Genomic DNA, 23,445 nt, shown 5'->3' with positions numbered 1-23,445 from the left:
AAGTCAGTCCAGTGAAAGGTCTCATGCTACTGTCTCTCAAGAGCTCTCTCTTTCATCCACCTTCTGAAACGACAAAGTCGCCGGCAGCAAGAGTGGCGACCGGCCTGCTCTCCGCCGGCCCCAGGTGGAACGCAGCAGGCCCACCAACCTCCGGGTGATGCAGGAGCACAGCGGGTCTCCAAGCAAAAACAGCTGCCAAGCCAGCTGCTAGGCTGGGGAAATGTTTCGGGAACCAGGGTACAACGTTGGCTAGGACGGGGGGAACCGCCAGTCCTTCCACGCAAGGCACAACGCAGCCGCAAGCCCTCGAGGCCCAGCCACGCAACCAAGTTCCCACAGCACGGCAAGCACAACCGAGGAGAGCCCGCGTGCCCAGGCAGCCTGCAGCAAACGGGAGGCAAAAACGTGCGAGCTTACAGCAGAGCAAGAGAGATTTCAGAAGGAAAAAAAGAAAATGCGTGGGCATAAAACAGCAAGAGAGATTTCAGGAAATATATTCCAGGCAACTAGCACAGCTCAGCTGATGCTCAGCAGCTTCCCATGTGCCTAAGCCTTCAGTCATTTCTGACATTGGCCCAGCTGCGAGAGAGGCTCTACATGCCGTTTCTTAGTCACGCTGAGACAAAAGGCTTTTGGGTGTCTGTCATCTTGCTTGGTATAAAGGTGTTCTTGGTGAATTTGGTGCAGAGAGACCTACCCAATCGCAGATGCCTTTCATGGAAGAAGAGAGAAAATAATACTTTTTTAAATAAAGCAGCGACCACTATACTTACCTAAAAATGGCAATTAAAACCCATTGTCATAAAATAACAAGCATATAAAGGAAGAAAAAGAGAAGGGGAAAAAAGGCTGAGAACGGACAATAAATCAGGGAATGCTAACCCATAGGTAACTGCTCGCTACTCTTAAGAGTGATGATATATATAGCAGAACTTGGACATCAAATAAGCTCACAGTAGCCCTCTGACATCTCTTATTGTCCCAAAACTATGATAATTAAGCAACTTGCATTATCTGATACTAATAAGAAAAATAAGACCACATTTATGACACCATATTCCCTGGATTTTACATGGTAGTTACTAATGCTTTTTGGTTACCTGATGAACATAATATTCAAGATCATAGAGCGCCGCTACTTTTTCATCCAGTGTAGAAGCAGAGCTGTTGAATTTGCCGATTAATTTAACCATGATTTCATAATCTGTTTCCAACTTCACGTTCAATTTCTCAAACTCCTCCTTCAGCTCTTCTATGGGACGGAACTTCTTCCTCACCTCTTCTTCATGGGCCTTGGAAACGGCAGATGAAAACCAGATATGAAGGCAGGTAAGAAAACAGTCCTGAAGGAACAAGTCATCTCAGAAACAACCCCCAGCCCCTACATTATTTACAAGGCGAACGTGGCTGTCTCGGCAACTGGATTTATTGCTATGTTCCAGAGATGCAGGGGTAGAGCTGGAAGGTACCTAGACTCCCCCGGGAGAAGGTGTCAGATGCAAAGTCTGAGGGGACTTCTGCTCAGGTCAAGCCTTTTAGTTGCTTTTGATGCTTCCTAACGCCTGACCTGCCATCTCTGGTTCAACTGACTGGCTGCAGTAGATCCCGTTGCATGTAGGCATTAACTCAGGGCCGCGGCCAGCACGCCGCAGCCCAGACACCCCGAGGTTACACACTGCGACACTGAGCTCTGCAACATTTAAGGCAGATCCTTCTGAATGCAGTCCCAACAAGAGCAGAGGAGCCTGCTGGGCGCTTTGGCACTTCTAAGAAGCCCATCAACCTAGTTATCTGTAAAATAAAGCCCTTGGTTATCAGCATGAAATCCCCAAGAAGCTTAGCCTCTACCTAGTTGTACACCATCTCTACATCCTATACACCTTTCAAAAGTACATAAAGCACAAAAGCAGGAAGCACTGCTGTGCTCAATTTGCCTGGAAGTGGATGTTTCCACAACCTGACTGGATAAAGCCCTGAGCAACCTCCTCTGATCTTACAGACACCCCTGCTTTGAGCAGAAAGTTGGACTGAAGACCTCCGGAGGTCCCTTCCAACCTGAATTATTTTGTGATTCAATGCCACAATGTTTAGCCCAGCCAGCGGTGACATCAAAGTCTCCTCAGATGTGGGCAAAGCATCCTTTCTCATCCCAATCACTTAACACATTTCAGAATCACTTTATCTCTCACTGAAACATATGCATTTGCTATCGGGGCCAGAAGACAGAAGCTGTCAGAAAGCAAAGCCGAAGGACTGGCCACAAGACGGCAAGTGGCTGAAGTACAGGGCCATAGGGCTCTGCTGGCAGTTAGCTTGTTTTGCAGCGCTGCCTGTCTCCCTTGTACAAGCAGCACCCTAAGAGGCTTGACAGACCACAGGAGCTGGGCAAAGGCATGCAGTAAGCAAGGAAAAGGCTCTCCCACAGATACAAGAGAGCACCAGAGGCTGCAGAGACCAACGCTCCAGCACCACCGCCAGGGACACTGGGACAGATGGGGAGCAGAGCCTGGCAAGGCACGAGGAAGGAGGAAGCAGAGAGACCAGGCTGAAGATGAGCTACCCCAAGGGCAAGAGAAATCAGCAAGGATGTCTCTTCAGAAAGTATGCTGTCATGAACAGAAATACTCCGGGATGTTTTTAACGGTGACCACCGGCCAGAAGGTGTGCAGTGCTTCTTCCTGTCTAACGTGCTCCGGTGACAAACACTGCCCCTTTCCAGTACGCGCGAACGAAACCCGAGGACTCATGCTATCAAACAGAAAAACATCAGTGATGGAAATTAAAGCACTGTTAATCTAACGGCAGCTGTACAGTTTGCACTAATAACTACTGCGCTAATTACTATAGGTGACATACAGAAACACAGAACGCTATCCCCACTCCAACCACACGAGAAGAATTGCTTTTGCAAAAGCATACACTGGAACATGCCTGGTGCACATCGATTTACTTTGACATAGTTACTTCAATTTCTCCCCTGCAGGAGTGATTTTTAATGGAGTACTTTAGGTCCATTAGGTGTAGCTGTTTTTAGCCCAGTTGCTGGGACAATAGCTATTCTAACAATTTTATTTTAAAATAAGGCTCATTTTCACGTAATAGAGTATCACTAATTTTTACATTTAAATGATACCCATTTCAAAGAGTCCTGCTATCAATATTGCTGGCTGCTACATAAATAATCTTCTGGAAAATAAAATGCTGCCCAGGAGCTTGGCGGGGAAAAAAGACTTTCTGGGACACAAAGACTTCCTAGCCTTGACTCTTACTTCAGTTTTACTCCAGCTGAGGCAATGTCAAGGTACCAGGAGGAGCTAAGGCTCAAGGAAATATTCTTAAGCAGTAGAGGGCAAAAAGGCTGCAATCAACCTGATGGGTCACATATCATCCAATCAGTATAATGCCAGTGACTGCCACTGTCCTGGCGACCAGCTCCAAGCCCGAAGAGCGCTGAAGGGGCACAAGTATCTCATTTTACTCTGGACTGCAGACTCTTTGTACCTGATCAGTCAAGAGCTGACAACCACGGCTGAAAGTCTACGTTCAACTAGTTGAGCAGGAAGTCTTATTCACAAAATTCCCTGGTGTTCTTTTCACGACTTTTTCTGAAACAGGGCTGCGTCCCAGACTTTACTGCACTCTCCGTACTATCTCTGGCAGACTTGTCACTGACTTCAGGAGAACAAGAACAATCCCATGAGACATCCTCCTGATCAAGACAACCCCAAGTAACTACCATATGCTCACCAATTTGCTGAGAATAGAACAGCTGATGAAATAACAGTGCTCCTTTTCTGCAAGCTATTCAAGTCTAATTCTTACTCACTGATTTCTCATTTGAAAGTATTCACCCAATAGCATATGCAAATAAACTTCAGCCTATGCTTCACCAGAGCCATTTGTTTTTCACTACCCAGGGCACAAGATTAAACACTCAAATCATGAGATCTCTCCTGGATCCTGCTGTGCCAGTGGAAGAGGGTGTTTTGTCCACTGACTTGTCACCATCAGTGTTTCCAAAGCAGAAGGGCCTTAGCTGCACAATACTTTTTGTACTTCATTCTAAGGAGAATAATGAATAGAAGATAACTTCCTAGACAAACAACCATCATGCTGAAACTCATTCCACTTTGGAGTTTTGTAGACATTTTTGTGAACCAAGCAGCAGCTGAACAAATAAATCAAAACAATGGATAAAGAGGCAATGCAAACAATGGAAAGGAAATCAGCCCATGGGTCCACAGAAGTGCTTGCAAGAAATTCTTTGTATTACTAATTCAGGTCTAATCATGCTGGTACCTGAACAGAAAACTTAGGGTAGAAGCAACTCAGCACAGAGCTTACTGACTGCAGCTGCTTTTGGTTCACAGGAAAGATCTGATAATATCACTTTAGCATTGATACATCAAGGAAGAAATTTAGTGTCTGGATGGTTATGTGGAGATTATGTTTCTAGTTTGCTGGTTCAGGTCCCACTCACTCGAGTAAAAACTAAAAAGTATCATCATTAGATGGCTGGATCCCAGCCCATTCCATCACTGCAGCCCCTCTTCCACTAACGGTCCATGGAATAATTATTACCAAGAAACACTGTGAATGGTGAGGGTATATTTAAGTAATTACAGACAAAAGAATCAGCTTGCAACACAAGGCCGTTAAGTTTGAAATAAACAAACATGATCTAAAGTTTTCCATTTTTACAGAAAAGCCAGGATTAAGAACAAAAGGAGTTAAAGTTTCCCAAGGTATGTCACTAGCACAGCAGGAAAGTATTTTAGGCCCGTGTTCACCAGAAGATTACTCTGTATAGTACTGACCCGAGCAACTTCTTTAACCATCATATTTCCAAGACATGCTACATAGGGCATTTGCATTAGTATGTTATACATTGATTTAGAATTAGTGAACTATCTTTACCATTCTTTCTGTCTTCTCACTTTCCTTCATTTTAGCCAAAGCCTTTTTGAGCTCCTGTGATGTGAACGAATTTGAGTCAATATCCACCTTGCCCAGCCTTGCAGAGGAAACAAAACAAAACACTGTATGAGTGAACAATTTTATCTGTATTATTTTCATTGTGATACAATAACAATGGATAGTATCAGGAAGAAAGAAGCTAAGAGCACTATATTTCCATGTATCTCATCTACAACATAAAGAAAAACTCCATGCTCGACAGAAGATTAGGCTGAGTGCTATATTTCTTGGGTGGTTTGTAGATACCTTACCCTGACAATCATAAAAGGCTTCATTATCTGCATGCTGATCCAGAATCTCAATTCCTAACACACAACAAAAATAGCTGATTCATTTATGCTTCTGAGTTGCATATGGGAATATAGAAAACAGGCAAAAAAGCACCACTGTGTCCCTAGAATAGTGCCAAGGACTTCCAAGCTTTAACATGGATGTATGGAGACCTACAGCTGAAGTTCTCATGATCGTCATACGCAGACCAAGTTGGAGAAAGGGTAATCCCAAGAAGAAATTAGACAGAAACGCCAAGAAGCACACTGTGTTGCTCTTCACGTTGATCTCCTTGGTTCGGGTAACTTATCTTGGCCAGCAACACTCTTGCACAGGCAAAAGGAAAGCCAAAGACTGGAGCATTGTTAGAGCTTCTCCCTACTTCGAATGCAAGGAAATGGGGGGAGGGTGTGTGTGTGTGGGGAAGCAATGGGTAGATCTTATGCACTTAGGGAAAGAAAGCTCCCCATAGTTACTAAGCCTGTTTCTGTTGCGAACACATCAAGAAGGTCAGCACAAGTGAAACTTTCTTTAAACAAAGTAAAAAAAAAAAAATCTAGGTACAGCAAAGGCTGTAAGATCTAAGGAGAACATCAGCAACGACTGATGTGCAAATCAATGCTCTAAGCCCGCTAACAACAGCAAGTTAAACCTACCATGTATCTGCCTAAGGCCAACAGAAACAAAGCCCCCACAACTGTTCTGGTGGCTTCAGTGCAGGGAATCGTTTCAGACCGATTGCCGCAGATGTTGCCGAGGAGCGCGTGTCCTTCAGAGAAGCACACTGAACTTTTAGTTTCCGAATCATGGCATGGAAGGCTACGAAGGCCTCTCTAAATACATGCTCAGAGCACTTCTACCACTGCACCAAAAGGGAGAGCAAAGGACAGGGCCCAGCTTTCAGAACTGCCAAACACCTAACCCTGCAATTAGGTCTCTGGAAGAGATAGCAACTCAGCGTACTGGGGAACCTGGCCTCTAATAAAAGACACAAAACCTACAGTCAATCTACCTCTGCAGAGCACGAAGGCAAGTACTTTACATTATTGTACCTTTTTCTTCTTTTCTCTTCTCCCATGCCACTTTTTCCATTTTCACTGTCTGAGAGTTTGGCTTCTCTTTCTCCCGTCTGCAGATTTAATCGTACATGTGACCCTGCAGGAACAGCTTGACCTACAAACAAAGGTTAGACTATTTTAGGCCACAGGCATTACTTCAGGTTTGCACACACAGGGAAGTCACACGCTTCTATTTGAGAGAAAGGGACTCAAAGCCACATAAAAGCCACGGCCTGTATTGTGAAAACGAGCAGGGCTCTTTGCTGCTGACCACTCTTCCCTTCAGCCCTCCAGCAATGCCCCTTGGCCACAGGAGCCACTTTAACCTTTTGGAAATACCACGCTGGCCTGCCTGAACACTTCTTCCCCAGCTGCAGGCCCTTCCAGCCAGGCTGCTGGCTTCATTACTGAGGGCGTTAGCAGAGGAGAGACCCAGGGCCAGGCAGAGCTCCCATGAAGAACACAGGCTCCCGTCTTCATAAAGTAGTGATTTGACCTCAGGATGCCAGTGAAGAAACCACTAAAAATCTTCACTGGGAGTTGATTTTGAGGCTATTTGGACATGGGTAGAGGGCATAAAACACACAGCCACCAAGATGAAATCAGAGCATACATCAGATGTTCCTTCAGCCACATACACTGAATATCAAGTGGACCTCTATGAGGTTGTGTTGCTTTGGAAACATCATATTAAAAGAGATAGTTGATCACTACTATATGCCAGCAAAAATACACAGAATACAACATTAAGGTTTGCTTTTAAATGCATAAAAGATGGGAAATTCAGAATGCTCTTCTTGGTCATTTCTTAGAGAATGCCACAATTACACCAAAACCACATCATGATGGACAACCGCTGCACAGGACAGAGAGATGGCAACATTTAATGCCATTGTCTTGAGTCTGTTACCTCTCTTTTTAGTGCAAGAAATCTGCCTGCTTAAGAGAGCAGGGTCACAGTTGAGTGAATGTGGAGACCTCAGCTGTACACGCACAGCCGTACCCAGACAGACACACGGCTGCTCATGCTCCTCTCTATGAGGATTCCCTATCCAGTCTATCTGTTTCCTTTTACCTAAAACGATGCTTAGAATAAAATAACACAGCATGTATGAGACAGATAGCATTTCCTAACCCAAGGGAAATGAAAGCAAGGATAATAAAGGATTTCTTGCAAGAAGTACATGTTCTCGTAATACAAAATCCTCTAGTCTAGCGCACTTCCACATTGACTCTACGTATTCAAGATCAAAGAGACTTCACTGATCACAGGATCTAGTGTTTCCTATGTAAGACTTGAATGTTTGCCACAGTTTAGACAAAAACATTTCAAAGCCTGAAGACACACAACAGGTACAAATCCATTTACAGAATCCAGAGAAAACCAACCTAGAGGATTTCCTACTAAAACAAGGCATATTTCCGATAGCCTCTCTCTCCACCGTATCCTCTCAGTAGGAAGTAGTGTCTAAGATGGAGGAGGACAGACATGATTACCTATCTTCCTTAAAGCATGCAGGGACAAGCTAAACGTGCCACTCCGGCGTGCCAGCGAAGAAGCAGTATATATTCCCTGGCAAGCTTTCCACTGGCGATCCTCCTGCCCCAGCAGGCTCCGTTATTTGTTGTACTCTGGAGCTTTAATCTATGTGTCTAGAGATGAACATCTTCCCGTTTTCGAAAGGTGAGCTTTGCAGAAATTCGCTGCGATAGTCGAGACGTGCCCCTCGCAGGCAGCCTAGCTGGCGCAGCCACGACATGCCTTTCGAAAACGAGTTTGTAAAAATTCAGTGCAAAGGATGACACCTCACGTGTTTCAAGAGACATCAAGGCAAGGGACTCACAGCAAAAGAAAATGCATGAAACAGCATTCATGCTGAACACACAAACACGTTAGGATGCCTTCCTCTTCCCACAGGTATGAGCACCACTTAGGCTAAGAGAAAGAGCGGGGGAAAGCTGGGTTCTTCCAAACCTAAAGTGATTGGCTTTCCTCACCGGGTCAAAAGCATTCAGCCAGCCACGGTTACAGTCGCAGTATTTTCTGAAGCAATTCCTGAACTGTCAAATGTAGCCAGAAATAAATGTCCCTGTTCGAACAGTACGGTATATTCTAGCTTTCATGTTCTTTGTGCATCTGGACACATTAGTTCACTCTGTTGCCAGGGGAGAGGAACAAGGCTGATGGGCTTTACTTAAAAGAAACATAAAAAGGGAAGGAAACCGAGCAGCCTCCAGTAGCCTGAATGACTCCCATGTGACCAGTTCTCCAAGCTTCTATTTTCAGCAAGCAGTAAATAAAAGGGAATGTGAATCCCAGCGTGTACGAGCTTACGAATGCAGCACAATTGAATTAAGGACGTTACCATCAGAGAAGACACAAACCTTTCCTCCTCCTGCGTCTTCATACTTCCCCAAACAGGATTTGACTAAGACCATTCCGAACCCACGAGCAGAAATCTCGGCGCGGATGCGCTTAAACGGCAGCCGTTCCAGCAATGGCCTCTTCCTGCTGCTGTGCGCGGCAGCGCAGGTTCATGCCACAGCAGGACAAACGTATTGCTTTACTAAATAAATCAGCGATGACATCCCTGTTTTCAGCAATGAGATTTGGGTAGTCACCTTAAATATTCAAGGCATTCGAGACAGGATGAGGTCTCCACTCTTGTTCGGTTTGGGAGATTTTTAAACACTATTTGGCAAGTGCATTTCAGGTTGGATTGACATGAATAACGTGATTAAAATTGCCGATTTAAATGAGCAAGCTGGAAAATCTGAATTTTAATTTTGTTTCAATATGTAGCTTCTAGACATTTCCCTTAAAAATAGCTGATTCTCTTTGATTCCTATAATTTGATACTATTCAACAACTAGGCGCATACACAAGATCTATATATATGTAAGCAGTTATATAGCTTCCCATTCTCTTGATATAGAATTGTATTCTTAACAGTTTTTTTTTTTTTTTTTTTTTTTTTACTAGGGGATTTCACTTTTACTTATTTGTATCAAGCTGCATTTGGGAACTGAAATTCAATTTAAAAATGCATAAACAATCTAAGATTTCAGCAATTTTAGGACCTTTTATCTCCTTGATACATAAGAAGAATAAAAGTACGCTCATCAAAATGGTTCTGCACTGTAAGTGGAGACACTGAGGTTATTGAATTAACCCGTTACTGAATGGTAACATAGGAACGAGGGGTAATAATGGAAAGAAATTCATAAATCCCTTTCATTTAAAAATAAAAAAAAATCTGAGCACCTGGTTTTGCCCCACGCTAGCCAGAGCAGAGCAGCCAACGGGCTTCGCTGCCACAGGGCTGCTTGGAGAGGAGAAGGGACCCCGGCCGGCAGCGTCGCCCACGCAGTGCTCGGGGCCGAGACTGCCGTCGCAGGAGCTCGGCTCGGTTCGTTGCAGGTGTCCAAGGGCGAGCGAACTGAGCCAAACCGACGGGTTTTAGCAGGACATCCAGGTCCAGCCAGTGGCAACATGCTCCCGGGGCTGGACACAAGCGGGCTGAGGCTCAGCGGCTGCCGGACAAAAATAGCAGCTAAAGTCCAACAGGTAAAATATGTTCTGAGGGCAGCAAAGCCCTGACGCTGCACCACCAAAGCTCAAGCCTCCCGTGCACACCGCCGCCAGCGCCCACACGGGCTTCACTCTTGGAGCACCGTCCCGAGGGAGAGCAGCGCCCGCGGGAAGCTCCGCCGCCGGCTCCCTCCGAGCTGGAAAGCATCGGCACGCAAAAAACACGCGGCGCTTCCAAGGCCTCTTTGCATTCCTCCGCTTTGGATGTATTCCGGCCGTCTTGGAAGTTGCTTAAAGTGACACCAAGGAAGAATTTAATTTATAGCCCCATTCTTTTAATCTTGGCCAGCCAGATTTTTTTTTTTTTCCCAGGCCTCCGTTTATTTCTTCTTATAATATATTAGATGGAATAACAGCACCGGAGTCAGCTTCGAGGCACCGACTCACTCTCAGGGGTTCTGCTGACATTTATAAACTGATCCTATTTCTCTCTCATGTTTTATGTTATCAGCTAAACCTGTCGACTTAAATTATTGCCTTGTAACCAAATCACAGTTATCTATTATTCTGCTATGTGTACGTTGCTGAAGCTTTGCGCCTAGATCAAGTTTTGCAGAGGCTGAAAACAAGACTATAAATAAATAAACAAACGGCAAACAGCACTCGCTCCCGCTACACTGACAACCAAGGGAAGAGTCGGGCGCGTTCAGCGCAGAACGATCGCAATTAGACGGCTCCGGGGCTGAACATGTGTCATGCAGTAATATTCAAGGAACTCTATCCTTTTTTCAGCAAGGAGCAAAAGGCCAAGCACATTACCTCATTAAATGAGAAAGGTCTAATCCCACGCAGCACCTTTCCAGTAAATTATTTCGTTTAGTGCTAGCCACAGTCAGTTGCTGGTTTTGCAGGGATGCACGGGGGCAAGGCTGAGCCCCCATTCATTATACACAGCAGCAGGACAGCACTGAAATAGTGAGGAAAGTTTTACATCATGCATATTCATGCATAGAGCGGCTTTACAATGCACATGCTATCTCATACAGAGGTCATGTAATCACTTACTGTGCTGCTGGGATGAGCTTCCCCATCTCCTACCCGCTACTCATCCCTCTCACTGGCCAAATTCCTGATTGCAACCCATCAACCTGTCAAGCAAGGGATGCCCAGCAGAGGCACGCGATTCCCCTCCGCTGGAAACGCCTTCAGGCACCACTTTGGCCCCTGCAGCAGAGGAGCATCGCTCTGGGAAGACTTCTGCAACCAGAAAAAGGGGTGATCCAGCTCCCCGAGGCAGATCCCTCAGCCCAGCCCCCAGCCCACCTTCTCCCCAGGTAAGTGTCCTCATGCGGCATTGGGAAAAAAAAAAAAACAACCCACCAACAACATCATAATCTATTAACAGTGTGAAAATCCCACTTATGAGTCAGTAACTGGCTCTGCAGTTCTCAGAAATAATCTCGATTCCTGAGCAAGTGTCAGATAACATCTTCTTTTCTTGACTCTTTGTTCCTTTCAGCGCAGGAGAACGAGGCGAAAGGGACTTTCTTTTTAATATAGGCAACAAAAGAATACACGAGTCAATATGTGAATGTTCCCAGCAAAACAAACTGGCTGTGCTGCAATATTAAAAATAATAAGGCTGTACGAGACTGACAGTTTAGAGCATCCTTGAGAAGTTATCTGATGACAGAGTATCTATTCCTTTAATAAAAGAATGATTAAAAAAAAGGGGGGGGAGAGAAGAGAGAGAGAGACAGAGAGACAGACAGACACAGGCAGACAGACAAATCCCAGGAAGCAGCACAGCTCCCCTTCACCAGCACAGTTGGATCCTGATGGCTACATGAAGAGAGACACACCAGTGCCCCAGCAAGCCCTGCAGAGAGACCGGGACATCTCGGTGTCTTCTGGAGCTCCAAAATGCCATAACCAACCAACCAGCAACATCAAGGTGAGCCCCTGAGCATTGAGCGCAAGAAGGCTCACATCAGAAACACCTTTCGTCCCCTAGTTGCACAAGGCTGGGGACAGAACCCAGGTTGGAGCTAGGGGACAACCATCCGGACAGCGAGGCATGTCATGGGCTGCGGGAGGGTGCTACAACCACCCGGGCACAGCACCGGCATGCCCTCTCCTCCTCCGGCAGGCTCTACTTGCATGAAAACACCTTCCGTTTCTCACGCTCAGTGCCGTGCCCAGTGGAAAACAGAATCTGAAGGGGGTCGGTACATGCTCTGGCTCTGGACTCTCCAGTTAGCACTGCCGAGCAAGGAAGAGGCAGCCAAAGCCCAGAGTTTTTATGAGGGTGAGTCATAACACTCCTTGGATTGTTCATCATTTCAAAACAGAACATTTTTACATACAAAAGGAAGAGGAGAAGGCACAGGTCAGGAAGAGATGGATTATTGATGGGAAGAGGAAGCACAGAGCCCAAATCTCATTTTGCTATTTCATGCCGCGGTTTTTTACTCATCTAAAGCCTTTCACATTATATCTCTATCTGGCACTCACAGCTCCTCCCAATTAAGTACCATCTGAAAAGGTAATTAGTATGCTATATATCACCTCTTCCAGATAGCTACTGGGGAGGTTTAACTGCATCAGGCCTAGAAGCCCTCTGCTGAACCACCCCACCAACCACCCCAGCACGCCGACGCATTTCCCTTCTACCTCGTTTGCAGCCCCGTCACTAAGAAAACTCAGGCTCAAAGACATCTGCGTTCAAATTTCAAGTACGAACACTTATGACACTGCATCAACTGCTTTACTAAGATCCCATGGCAACTTCCAGTGTGTCTCTTACTTCCATTAATGCTGTTCTTCTACTGGGAAATCAGCCTCGCCTGCGGAACACAACGCACCCTTTATGAAACACTGTGAGCTATTCACTGCCCATCGCTCCCTGATTCCTCGGGACTGCACAAGCTGTGACAGCAGGAGCTGTAATTAGCTACGTAATTAAGTATAGAGAAAACTCTCTTTTATTATCACTGTATGTTTGCCATAGTCATAAACTGTTTCCTAAGCATGTGCTTTTGGCATCTGTAGGGGACAGGATGCAGGATGAACTCCCGGTATGACCCACTATGGCCATTCGCATAACGCCATTTCTGCCAGCAGCCGCCTGCCTGGGGCCCAAAGGCATGCCCGAGTGGTCTCTGTCTGCGAATGAAACGTCCTGGTAGCGTAAAACCTGTTTTCATTGTCATTATTTTATGTTATCATTGCACCTAGGAGACCTTGATATGGACAACGATCCCGCTGTGCTATCTGTAGTACAAACAAAGAGATGCCCCTTCCCGGGACTGCGGAAGAAACCGCAATACAGGTTTTTTGTCATTACAGGAAAAGCAAACAACAATTCAAACTGCTCTTTTGTTTTGCTTTCCAGAGTACATAGACAAACACAGAAATGTCTCTAAGAGCAGGAAGGGCCTGATACCAGGCTTGACGACACTGATGGGATCCTACCAACAGGGCTGAGCAATGGGCGAGCACAGCAAGCATGTCTCTGCCCGTGTTCAGTAGCTGGTTTTAAAAGACCTCATATAAGGTAGCGTTACCCCAGCGCAAGGCTACCAAACCCCCAGATAGCAATATCTGGTCTTTTCTTATTAAAAATAAGCAAAACTAAAAATTGCACGAGCATAAACAAAAGATAGAGTCATGAGCACCACTGCCCCAGAAGTGGGGGTTGCACCCCCAAAGAATTAGCCAGCTCTCAGCAGTATCTCACACCAGTGTCTTCCAGAAATGACCAAATTTGATGAATTATTGAGAGAGACTGAATGAATAGTTAAAAAAAAATAAATAAAACCAAAAATAAAACCAACTCAAGGATGTTTCATATTAAACGCACCTTAGTTGGTTAGTTTATCTGACAAACTTTTTATGCAATACTCCACGCTAGGCTAATAAATATCCTGCAGTTCAGCCTGTCAGAATGGTGCTATCTAAATAAGAAATCTCCAGCACCCATTTTGATCCGCTCTGCAGCGGAGTCGGGACAGAAGCCGCTGGAAATGACTGAAGTTAGCCAAGGGTGAATGAGTTCCCAGTTTGAGTCCTGCGGATGGTGCTGGCAGCAAAGCCACCCACGGGAGGGGGCACACCCCAGGGAAAGACCCAAACCACTGCATTATAATACACCCCGCCACAAAGTGCCACACTCTCGTGGTTTTGCCCAGGGACTCCTTCTGTGTCCTAAAGAAGAAACACCCCACTGATTTCAGCCGGACTTGAATCATACTCTGAACAGAGCACTGAGAAAGCACCATTTTCCATTCCAGTCTCTCATTAAGTTAGAGACTAGTTATTTACTGGTGCTTGCTGGGCTATTATTTTCCTTTGGCTGATGCCACAAAAATCACCGCGTGGTCTCAAAATGCCAAGGGCTCAGTAAACATGAGATTAAGGGGAGACAGCTCCCCACATACACTTTGGGGGAACTACTATTTTTTTCTTGCACAAGACTTTAAAGCCGACAGCTAGCTTGCTGCAGTAATGACCATGTCTTTAAACGCCATCCATCTGGGCTACTGCTCAAACATTTGTTCATTGGAAAAGGGTGTTAAAGCCACTCTTTTGTTCTAGTGCTAAGAGGTCTTCTCTGCAACTTGTTTCTCTCAGCAGATATAATGAAAACATTTTAAAAAGTGGTTTTGGAATCAAATCTCTCCTTCCCTGATTTGATCTGCGGCTAACAGAGAACAAAGCATCTCAAGGAGTGTGCTTTCCAATAAGTAACACTTAATTAGACATGCAAGCGCATCAGTTAAATTTGGACACTCAGCTGGACAACCACTTATGTCAAAGACATGACTGCCAGTTTAAACAGATCCAGTGCTCTCCCACTGCACCACTGTTTCTGCTCTCTCAGCTGATCAGCAAGCGCTAGGGGCCGTGAGCCTGGTTATTCAATCCCACGCCATGCGAGCGCTGGGCTCTGGCTCCCAAATGCCTCTTTAACTTGCCAAATACGCCTGCTGCCTTTGCTTGGCTTTGCCTCCTCTCCTCCTCAGGCTCTGGCAGCAGGAGAGCAAACTTGGGAAGGAGAGGCAGGCAGATCAGCAAACATTTAACCTGCATTTAACTCCCATCTACCATCACCGGTGGTTGTTTGCCTGCTTCTCCCAAAGGCATCTCCTTCCCCTTTCCTCCTCCCTCTCCCCACTCTCAGCCTCACTTTCCAAGCTGAAAGTGCTCTTGCAGTGGCCACAGCGAGAGTCAAAAAGGCTATTTTCCATGCACGTCACCCTCATGCGGAAGCGGAAGCACAGAGCTGAGCTAAATGCCACCTAAAAACCAATCCAAAACTCAAACTTATCTTGGTAGAGTAACCAAGTTGGCTCTCACACTCCAGGGCAGAGCACGTGTCTTCTGCAATGTGCCTGCCACCTTCCCGGATGCTCTAAAATAGTAAACAAGAGAAGCGAAGGCGGATGCTAGCGGGCTGCTTGGGGAGAAAGACTCTTCAGGAAGGAGAGATGGGAGGGCTCGAGAGAGGACATATGGTGCCTCTCTGATGAGAGTTACTGCTGTAGCATCTGTTGAGGTATCTTCTGCTGCTGCCAATAGAGAAAAGCTTCATATGGCAGAGAGCTCTTTGCAACAAGTACTTCGCCCTTCCACCTCCCTCTCTGCAAAAGCTTCTTTTTCACTTGCACTAAAACAACAGAAAACAAAACAGGAAAAAAAATAGCATGGAGGAAGGAAGAAGGGCTGCCCTTCTGTGAAACTGGCAAAAACACAGGTTTTCACTTTACAAGCAAAACCTTATCTCCGGCTTCTAGCCAGTCATTTCTTATGCATTACCACACACCCTTGCTTACAGCATGATGCATGTGCTTAGTGATTCAATACGAAGCACTTAATCTATTTTCTGTTCTCATATTGGGCTTGATTCTGTGAACTGCAGCACACCTTCACTGTTCAGAGAGTTTAATCCCACAAAGGTCTGGGCAGCAGCAGAAAAGTGGAGATTGAAAGTGTCCAGTCCCATACTGAACTGTTTGGTTGCATCTCCAATTATTTCAGCTATAAAGTGATATGCCAGGCTGCTTGGACATTGCAATGACCTCTGTCTCACCATGCTGCCAAGTCAACATTAAACACAAATGTTATTTACACAAGCCAGCTGTAATCCCTCTCCAGCTAAGTTATTTATCCCTAAGCCTAAACTACTTTATAATGTCACCACAACCTGTTAAATAATTGCCATCCCAGAGGTACACTTGTTATACTTGAAAGCCCATCTGGAGTGCTGCAAGCTGTCCTGCTCACCCATGTTTGGAGAGGATCAGTGCAGAACACAGGCAGAGGAGGACAACTAGGATGACCAGGACAATCAAAAACCTGACAGAAGGGTGTAAGGATAGAATTTATCCTGCCTAATTTTTGGCATGTAAAAGTTAGGGTACTTTTTCTGAGCTAGGCACCATTGGCTTCTTTGTAGTCTAAGAAAAAGTCCAGCACCTCCAGATGATCATCCACCACAGCTGGCTTCAATATTTGTCCTAGAGAGGGAAAAATGACCCTCAAAGAGCCTCTCTTTTCTCTCTCCACTAACTATTAAGATGACCAAAATAAATGAACATAAGGACAGAGTAAGCTACCCTGGAGGAACCTGCAATGTGGAGCCATGGAAAGGATACGCCGTCTCTAGGGAGCAAAAAATCGGTCTAGACCAACGCTGGTGTGAAAACCAGGGCGCCTAAGCCAGCCACAGTTAATCCATCATTGGAAATGAAAAACTGAAGTCTCAGATGCTGCAACGGGAGGAGAGAGGGGCAAAAAAGATGCTATTTCCAAGGGGAAGGCTGCTAAGTTTGTGAAGGCTTTGTGACAGGGTCTTGGTGATATCTGTTCTGTATTTATAAAGCACTCTAGGTTGAAACTGAGAAGACATACATGTGCCACAGAGGAAAAAAACTCCCTCCTCACAGCTCCAAATATTACAGAGAGCGTTTCAGGACATGCTGTATTGCTGGCAATGAAAGTGCGCAGCTTATTGACTTGAATTGCATCTCTACTAGATGTGTGTCAGTTGGCTCATCTCAAGCTTTTGCATAAGTGGTCACATTAACACCCCAGCACCCAAATTTCCACAAGCCTACAGCATCCACCAGAGCCAAGAGACTCCAGGTCTGCAGAGAGTTGGACAACCATTTCCCCCGTTAACACTGAAAGGTGGCTGATCCGAAACTGCTGGCTGCGAGACTAGCAAAACATACTGAATAAAAACGTCTGCCAGCTATGCTGCCAAGCTATAGTGAGAATGAATTTGAATAATAAAAGCTGGAATAAGAAGATGCCTTAGAGAATGCATTGGTATAGTACTTTCCTAAGCTTCAATTTAAAGGCTCAGTTCTGCAGCTAATGCAGTCGTAAGGGACATTAGCCTAATTTTTGTTGGGAGAACTTGTCAACACTGCAGTATTTAAGATAGACGCTAAGGACTTGTTTTATCTCAAAGACAGATCACAAAGAAAGAAAATAATTGTGCCACACTCGCTTCACAGAAGAATAAATCCACATTCTCCCTCGGCCTAATCATGGAGTGCTTTTTTATAATAACATGTGCATGAGCAGCCTCTGATCTTACCAGGTGTGCAGTGCCCACACTGCAGCTGAGACCGGATCGAAACGTTGTACATGGGAACCTTGTATGATTTCAGGGCTACGTAAAGAAAACTGGGGGTGGAAATGGAGAGTTGGCTTTGCCTTCTCAGGGATTCAAGCAGGTGGTAGAAATCGAAATTGCCTGGCCTGATTTTCAGAGATACTCCATGGGCGAGTCAGCAGAGTGTGAAAAAAGAGAAGCTGTACCCTGCATTTTCAGAAAAACAGTTTGCATGCTCCTGTTCCCCCCATACCCTCCTTTATCACTTTGGTATCCATCACGATGGAGTCATTCAGCAATAAAAATTGCAAGTTCCTCGATATATTCTGGTGCAGCACCCCTAGCACACGCTCACTTTGGGTGAGCCAGGCTGCTCCCATCCCCGTCCTCCCTCCTGCTTCCTCATCAGCTCACTGTCCTCAGCCAGAAGCTAAACCTCGGCCTTTGCTCTTCAGCTTCAGCATCCTGACAGCAAATGTGGCCCTGACAACAGACATCTTCCCCCGCGAGTCACCCTCAACATCCAGGCCTGAATCTGATCCTCCAGCTGTATAGCACCATCAAACAGGAGCCTTTTTAAAGAACTAAAATGCACAAAAGCTATTCTCTCATAAACCCATAGCTTTCCTGGGTACCTTAATACCAGCATGGCTTCATGCTCTCCATGTGCCAGCCTCGGATCTGTATGTGCAAGCCTAAAATAATTATGCTGCTGCTGTGGCATAAATGCCAGCCTAAGACATGCAGCTTCCCTAAGTACAAAGTTGAAAAACCCTTTTTATTTGCAGTTGTTATGCTGAAGCAACAGAAGTACAACCTTACTCTGGCTTTGGAATAGAAAATCTGCCTGCAAAGGAAGCCCTACAGCAATGCGATACTGGACTGCAGATTCAAAGACAGGATGGTAGCTCTGCTCTGCTAAGAAATCTGCGCTCGCACTAGAACTAAATCATTACAATGGCCAGTAATGTCCCTCGGGAAGGAAACCCTCTCAAAGATAAATCAATAACTCAGTGTAATTTTAGCACGCAGCCAGAAGAATTTATATTGCCAGTAAGGCTGACAGCTCTGTCACAGAGACAGAGCTACAGCATCATCAAATGGCCATGAAGTGGTCCCCAGAGCTCGAGCTCAGGCTCTCCATATGTACTGCAATGCAGGAGCCTCAGGAGGAGGCCTGGCCTCCAGGGTGCTGGGACCTGTAGGGACCCAGAACAAAACAGCAGCTGGCAGGGATGCAGTGCGGCAGAACCGCCTCGCAGCAAACCTACCTTTCCCCAGCTGTGCTCTAGCTGCGCCTCCACAGCCACGGGCAGAGCTGGCAAACACGCTTGAGTCTTACCCAGTGAAAAGCATACAAAGATGAAGTGTGAGCTAAAACAGGCACAGATCACCGGAGTATAGGGAAAGCGCCACAGCCGCAGTCTTCCACTTCTCACCGGGGCAACAGGGGCTCCCACCAGCCAAGCCATCAGCAAAGTAAGGCAACAGTGATATGCTGCAAAACATACTATGATTAATGAGACTGCAATTTATGTAATTATATTAATGCAAAGTACACTTGGACCAGTAATTTCAAGGAAACTAACGACACCTTCCAGCTGTGGTTCAACACTGAGCAGTAACTCTGGCAAAAAAAGAATGAAATAAAGGTCCCTAATTATTCAGTAGTTCTTCTCCTCACAGCTTCTCAGGGTCAGCTTAGAGGAGAAGGTGGCCTGAATTATATTTTTGTTTCCAGAACATCAACAGAATTGTTAACTAAGTTCCAACGGCAAGGTCGAAGCCTGCCCATAGTTACGTGTGCTGTGCCCCTCCCGACTGCTGGCTCGCACAAGCGCTGGTCCTGCTGTAACCAGGAAGAGCTCAGCCGGGGAGTGTCCTCTATTTGCATGCTTAAAATAGCAGTACTTTGTGATAGTCCTCCAAGAGACATGGTACTGGCATCTTTCTGCCACTCTTTTTCTCTAGTAGATGGGAAGTTCCCTGCTTACATAAAGAACCTACAATAACTAATTCCTTAGGAGCTAAAACTATCCTCCGTAAGGCAAAGAACATTTTCTTTAAAGTGTCTAAGACCTGATGCTTAGTGAAAATAAGCCTCACAAGCAAACACCTCAATCTACCTAGCCTTAGGACTGCACTCATGCGTTAGGAACAGGCAAAGCTTTCCCAGCAGCTTCCAGGTTCAACAGCAGCATCCTACGAGAAGGAACATGCAAAAAGTCAACCTAGTGATGATCAGGAAGACACATATAAGTAATTTGTCACACAGCAATTTGTGTGCACTCAAACGTTCTGCAATACAATTAGAAATCAATAGCAAGAAGCAGAAACCCTCAACCACACAGTAAAATATAAAGAACACTTGTAACATTGATTTTAAAAGAGCCTAAGAGAAGACAATTGCAGAGGAACCTGAGAAAGCAAAGCAAAATGCCTGAATTGAAGCATTTTTTTTTTCTTAAAAAGACATTAATAATGGATTTTCAATGCGAGAAGAAAAACTGAAACCCACACCAAATTCTCCTGGTAATAACAGCTTTCTGCAAAGCCCAACTATTAATGTAACAGGGATGTCCATCAATCAAGCACAAAGAAAGTACTTTCTGAGCTAAAAAAAGGAGCAAGCAAACATCTGCTTTTTTGTAACTTAGATTTTGCCCTTAAATGCAAGGAATATGATAAATTATTGGAAGGCTGGGCTTGAGCCAATTTTCTTCCATCCTGGACAACTATATGCTGAGCATAGGGGTACAGGTACACAAACATCTTGCCACAGTGATTTGTGCCTGGCAGGAAATGGGAGAAGCAAGCAGCATTTTATCTGTAGACTGAGCAATGCTTGAAAAATCCCTGTGTCCTTCTCAGCACCCACAACGCAGCAAGCTCCCAACAGCAAACAAGCAGTAACGCACGCAGCAAGGTGACAGCGGGTTGCAATCTGCACAAGTCTTTGAGCTAGGGGTTTTAGCAGCTACCTTTTACAATTAAAGAAGTTCTTGTAAACTCTTTTCCACCTTCAGCCATCCTAAACCTGTCTAAGACTGTTTACACGTTGAAGTGATACTAGGGTAGGATTAAAAGGCATAAAAACTTGCTCCAAGATGACAGCCGTATCCCTCCTCGTTACAGCTCTCCTTTTTCAGTTTCCTCATGCTCCCTGCAGGCAGTTACAGTTATTAGGAGAATTTTTGTTGCCTGCACTTCTCAGTGCTCTTATCTCTGGGTCCATCCTCTCAGATGAGCACTGCCTGACTGCAGCATCAGGAGCAAACCTGAGAACTGCTGGATTTTCAGCAAAAAAAACCCAGCCAGCAAAGAAAGTAATTGAGGTACCATTATGCCTCCAATACTCCCTCTTTCTTTAAACAGACTAGGTGAAAACAGTCCTGACGATAACGAAGAGAACTTACAGATTCAACTAGAAGAGGCTGCAGGCATCACTGCATCTAAGTCTTAATATATTCTGAAGAGTGACACTATAAAATGACATTATAGAAGTCTGTATTTACTGTCTCCCCATGCCTTCTGTATCCACAGTGCCGTGTTACAGCTAATAACAGTTCTTCTCCCCAGCTGCCGGTGTTGCAAATCCCACTTGACACCTGACAAACTAATTCTTGGGGTTAACCCCCCACACGAATACACACATCTTCACCCAGTTTAAAGCTTTGGTAGCGTGTACAGGGATAAACGATTAAAATCAGCCTGCTTGGGCGATGCACGGGAAAGAACAGACCCTCTCCTTGTTTCTAGGCTGTGCTGGCTCCACGGGGCTAACTGCAATACAAGAGGAGAAATGTATTTTTGTCCCTACTCAGCAAGTTGAACTGATGCAGACAAGAAATAGAGCCGTTGGTAAGAAGCTACATCTACACACAGACGCTTTTCAGAACAGAATCGCGCTGTGAGAACAGCAGAAGCATTGCTATCGCACCTGCTGCAGTACCAGGAGCACTGGCGCTCACAGGCAGGCATGGGAAGATGCTGGTTTACACCACAGCCTCCACCCGACAGCACCAGTCCACAGGTGAGCACCTACGGCGTGATGGGGCAGTACCGCGTGCTCTGTGCAACGCGCTCTGTGCATGAGGGGAGAGAAACAGCGTTTGATGCCCACCTCCATATTCTGATCCTGTAGCAGTGGTAAACCTGGAGAAAAGCCACATGCAGCTCGGGGGTTACCACAGATTTGTGCTAACTGGTGACCAAAATGAAAATCCTTCTGGAAGGGTACCTGGCACAGCCTACACCTTCCCCCTTTCAGAAGGGCTGAAAAACCCTTCGCTTTCAGGGCTTGCCCCTAGTTCAGTTGTCACATGCACTTCAGTGACCCCGTATTTGTCTTTTAGACTTGGGATACAATCTTTCTTGAAGTGTGGTCTTTACCAAGTGTCTTGTTTTGACTGTGCAGTATTCCTCAAAGTAATGCTCTATAAGATCATCTTTGCAATCAGCCTAGCAGACTGTACATGGGCAGTGTCTTCGGTTGTGGACAGATACTTTACGAATATAAAGATGCTACCATCCCACCCTTGTTTGCACCACCTGCACTGCAGAGCAGCCAGAAGAGGTCATTCAACTCAGTCATCTTCAGAAAAAAACACAGATCACTAAAGGCAGAAAGAGATCTAATTTTCTAGGTAGCATAGCAGAGAGGGACAGTGAAAATAGCCAATATAGGTGGTTTGACTTATCTGAAGAACTTTATCAGAGTGGATGAAGAAGACACAATCCCTTCTCACAGAGCAGTACCATTAACACCTCTGACCAACACGGGTTGATTTGGAAGAGCCTTGGCTTTTCCTTCTCTCATGCTGGCGAGGCAGACTTTGGCTTTCTTGACAGGTAGCAGAGGGTGAGGTACAAGCTCTCCCTCATCTACAGCCTCACTCTGCTCCTATTCCAGGACAGGTTCCTGCCACTTAAGGATGTACTTAAGGTTTAGAAAAGGGTTCCTGAAGAGATCAAAGTGGGTAGAAGTTGGCACAAGATAAAACATGGCTTAGCAAGAGGGAAGTGAAAAGCTTCTTGCCTTATCTTTCAGGAAAGGCTCTGGTCCCACAGGGTGGTTTCACTCCAGCCTTTGGCTCCTGGCTCCAGCCTTGTTATGCCCCACATCTCCCCAACAGCTGGTCTCAGGCATCAGATTCTGCTGCTTCTCTTTAGAGAGGTCTCTAGCGGCTCTTCCCATGCTTGTTCCATTCAGGTTTCAGCTGACGTTAGCAAGATGTTAGCCAGCATCACCACCAGGAGCTGCAGCTCTCTACAGAGCTCAGCATGAGATTCTCCATCTTAAGAAAGGTACTGTCATATGGACTCACAGAACAGCTACAGTTGGAAGGGACCTCCAGAGATCATGTAGTCCAGTCCCCTGCTCAGAGCAGGGGCAACTTGAGCAGGTAGGCCAGGACTAGGCAAGTTTTGAATATCTCCAAGGATGGAGACTCCACAGTCTCTCTGGGCAACTTATTCCAGAGCTTAGTCACCCTCACAGTGAAATAATTTTTTCCATTGTTTAAAGAGAATTTCTGGCATTTCAGTTCGTGCCCATTGTCTCTTGTCCTGTCACAGGGCACTACTGAGAAGAGTCGGCCCTGTCCTCTTCACACCCTCCCATCAGGTATTTATACAAAATTGATAAAATCTCCTTGAACCTTCTCTTCTCCAGGCTGAACAGTCCCAACTCTCAAGCTCTCCTCATAGGAGAGATGCTCCAGTCCCTTAGTCATCTTTGTGGCCCTTCACTGGTTCACTCCAGTAGCTCCATGTCTCTCTTGTTCTGGGGAGCCCAGCACTGGACCAAACACTCCAGATGTGTCTCAGCAGAACTGAGCAGAGGGGAAGGATCACCTCCCTCTACCTGCTGGAGATGCTCTTCCTAGTGCAGCCCAGGATGCCATTGGTGTTCTTTGCCACAAGGGTACATTGTGGGCTTGTGGTCAACCCGTTGTCTACCAGGACCCCCAGGTCCTCCTTCT

The 23,445-nt window shown here is 45.7% G+C and overlaps 1 protein-coding gene across 3 annotated transcripts in view; it reads right to left on the bottom strand.

Moving 5' to 3' along the window:
- The window catches only part of SIL1 (SIL1 nucleotide exchange factor), a 112,302-nt gene that overhangs the window by 41,758 nt on the left and 47,099 nt on the right, over positions 1 to 23,445 (bottom strand). For all 3 annotated transcript variants that reach the window (XM_064520810.1, XM_064520811.1, XM_026097744.2), the window contains exons 4-6: positions 6,300 to 6,420; positions 4,918 to 5,014; positions 1,101 to 1,292 (exon numbers count right to left, since the gene is read on the bottom strand). In XM_064520810.1, the coding sequence (XP_064376880.1) occupies positions 1,101 to 1,292; positions 4,918 to 5,014; positions 6,300 to 6,420 (410 nt within the window). The remainder of the gene's footprint in view (positions 1 to 1,100; positions 1,293 to 4,917; positions 5,015 to 6,299; positions 6,421 to 23,445) is intronic.

Source organism: Dromaius novaehollandiae, chromosome 15, assembly GCF_036370855.1.
Source record: "Dromaius novaehollandiae isolate bDroNov1 chromosome 15, bDroNov1.hap1, whole genome shotgun sequence".
Taxonomy (NCBI): domain Eukaryota; kingdom Metazoa; phylum Chordata; class Aves; order Casuariiformes; family Dromaiidae; genus Dromaius; species Dromaius novaehollandiae.
This window is presented reverse-complemented; position numbering and strand designations above follow the sequence as displayed.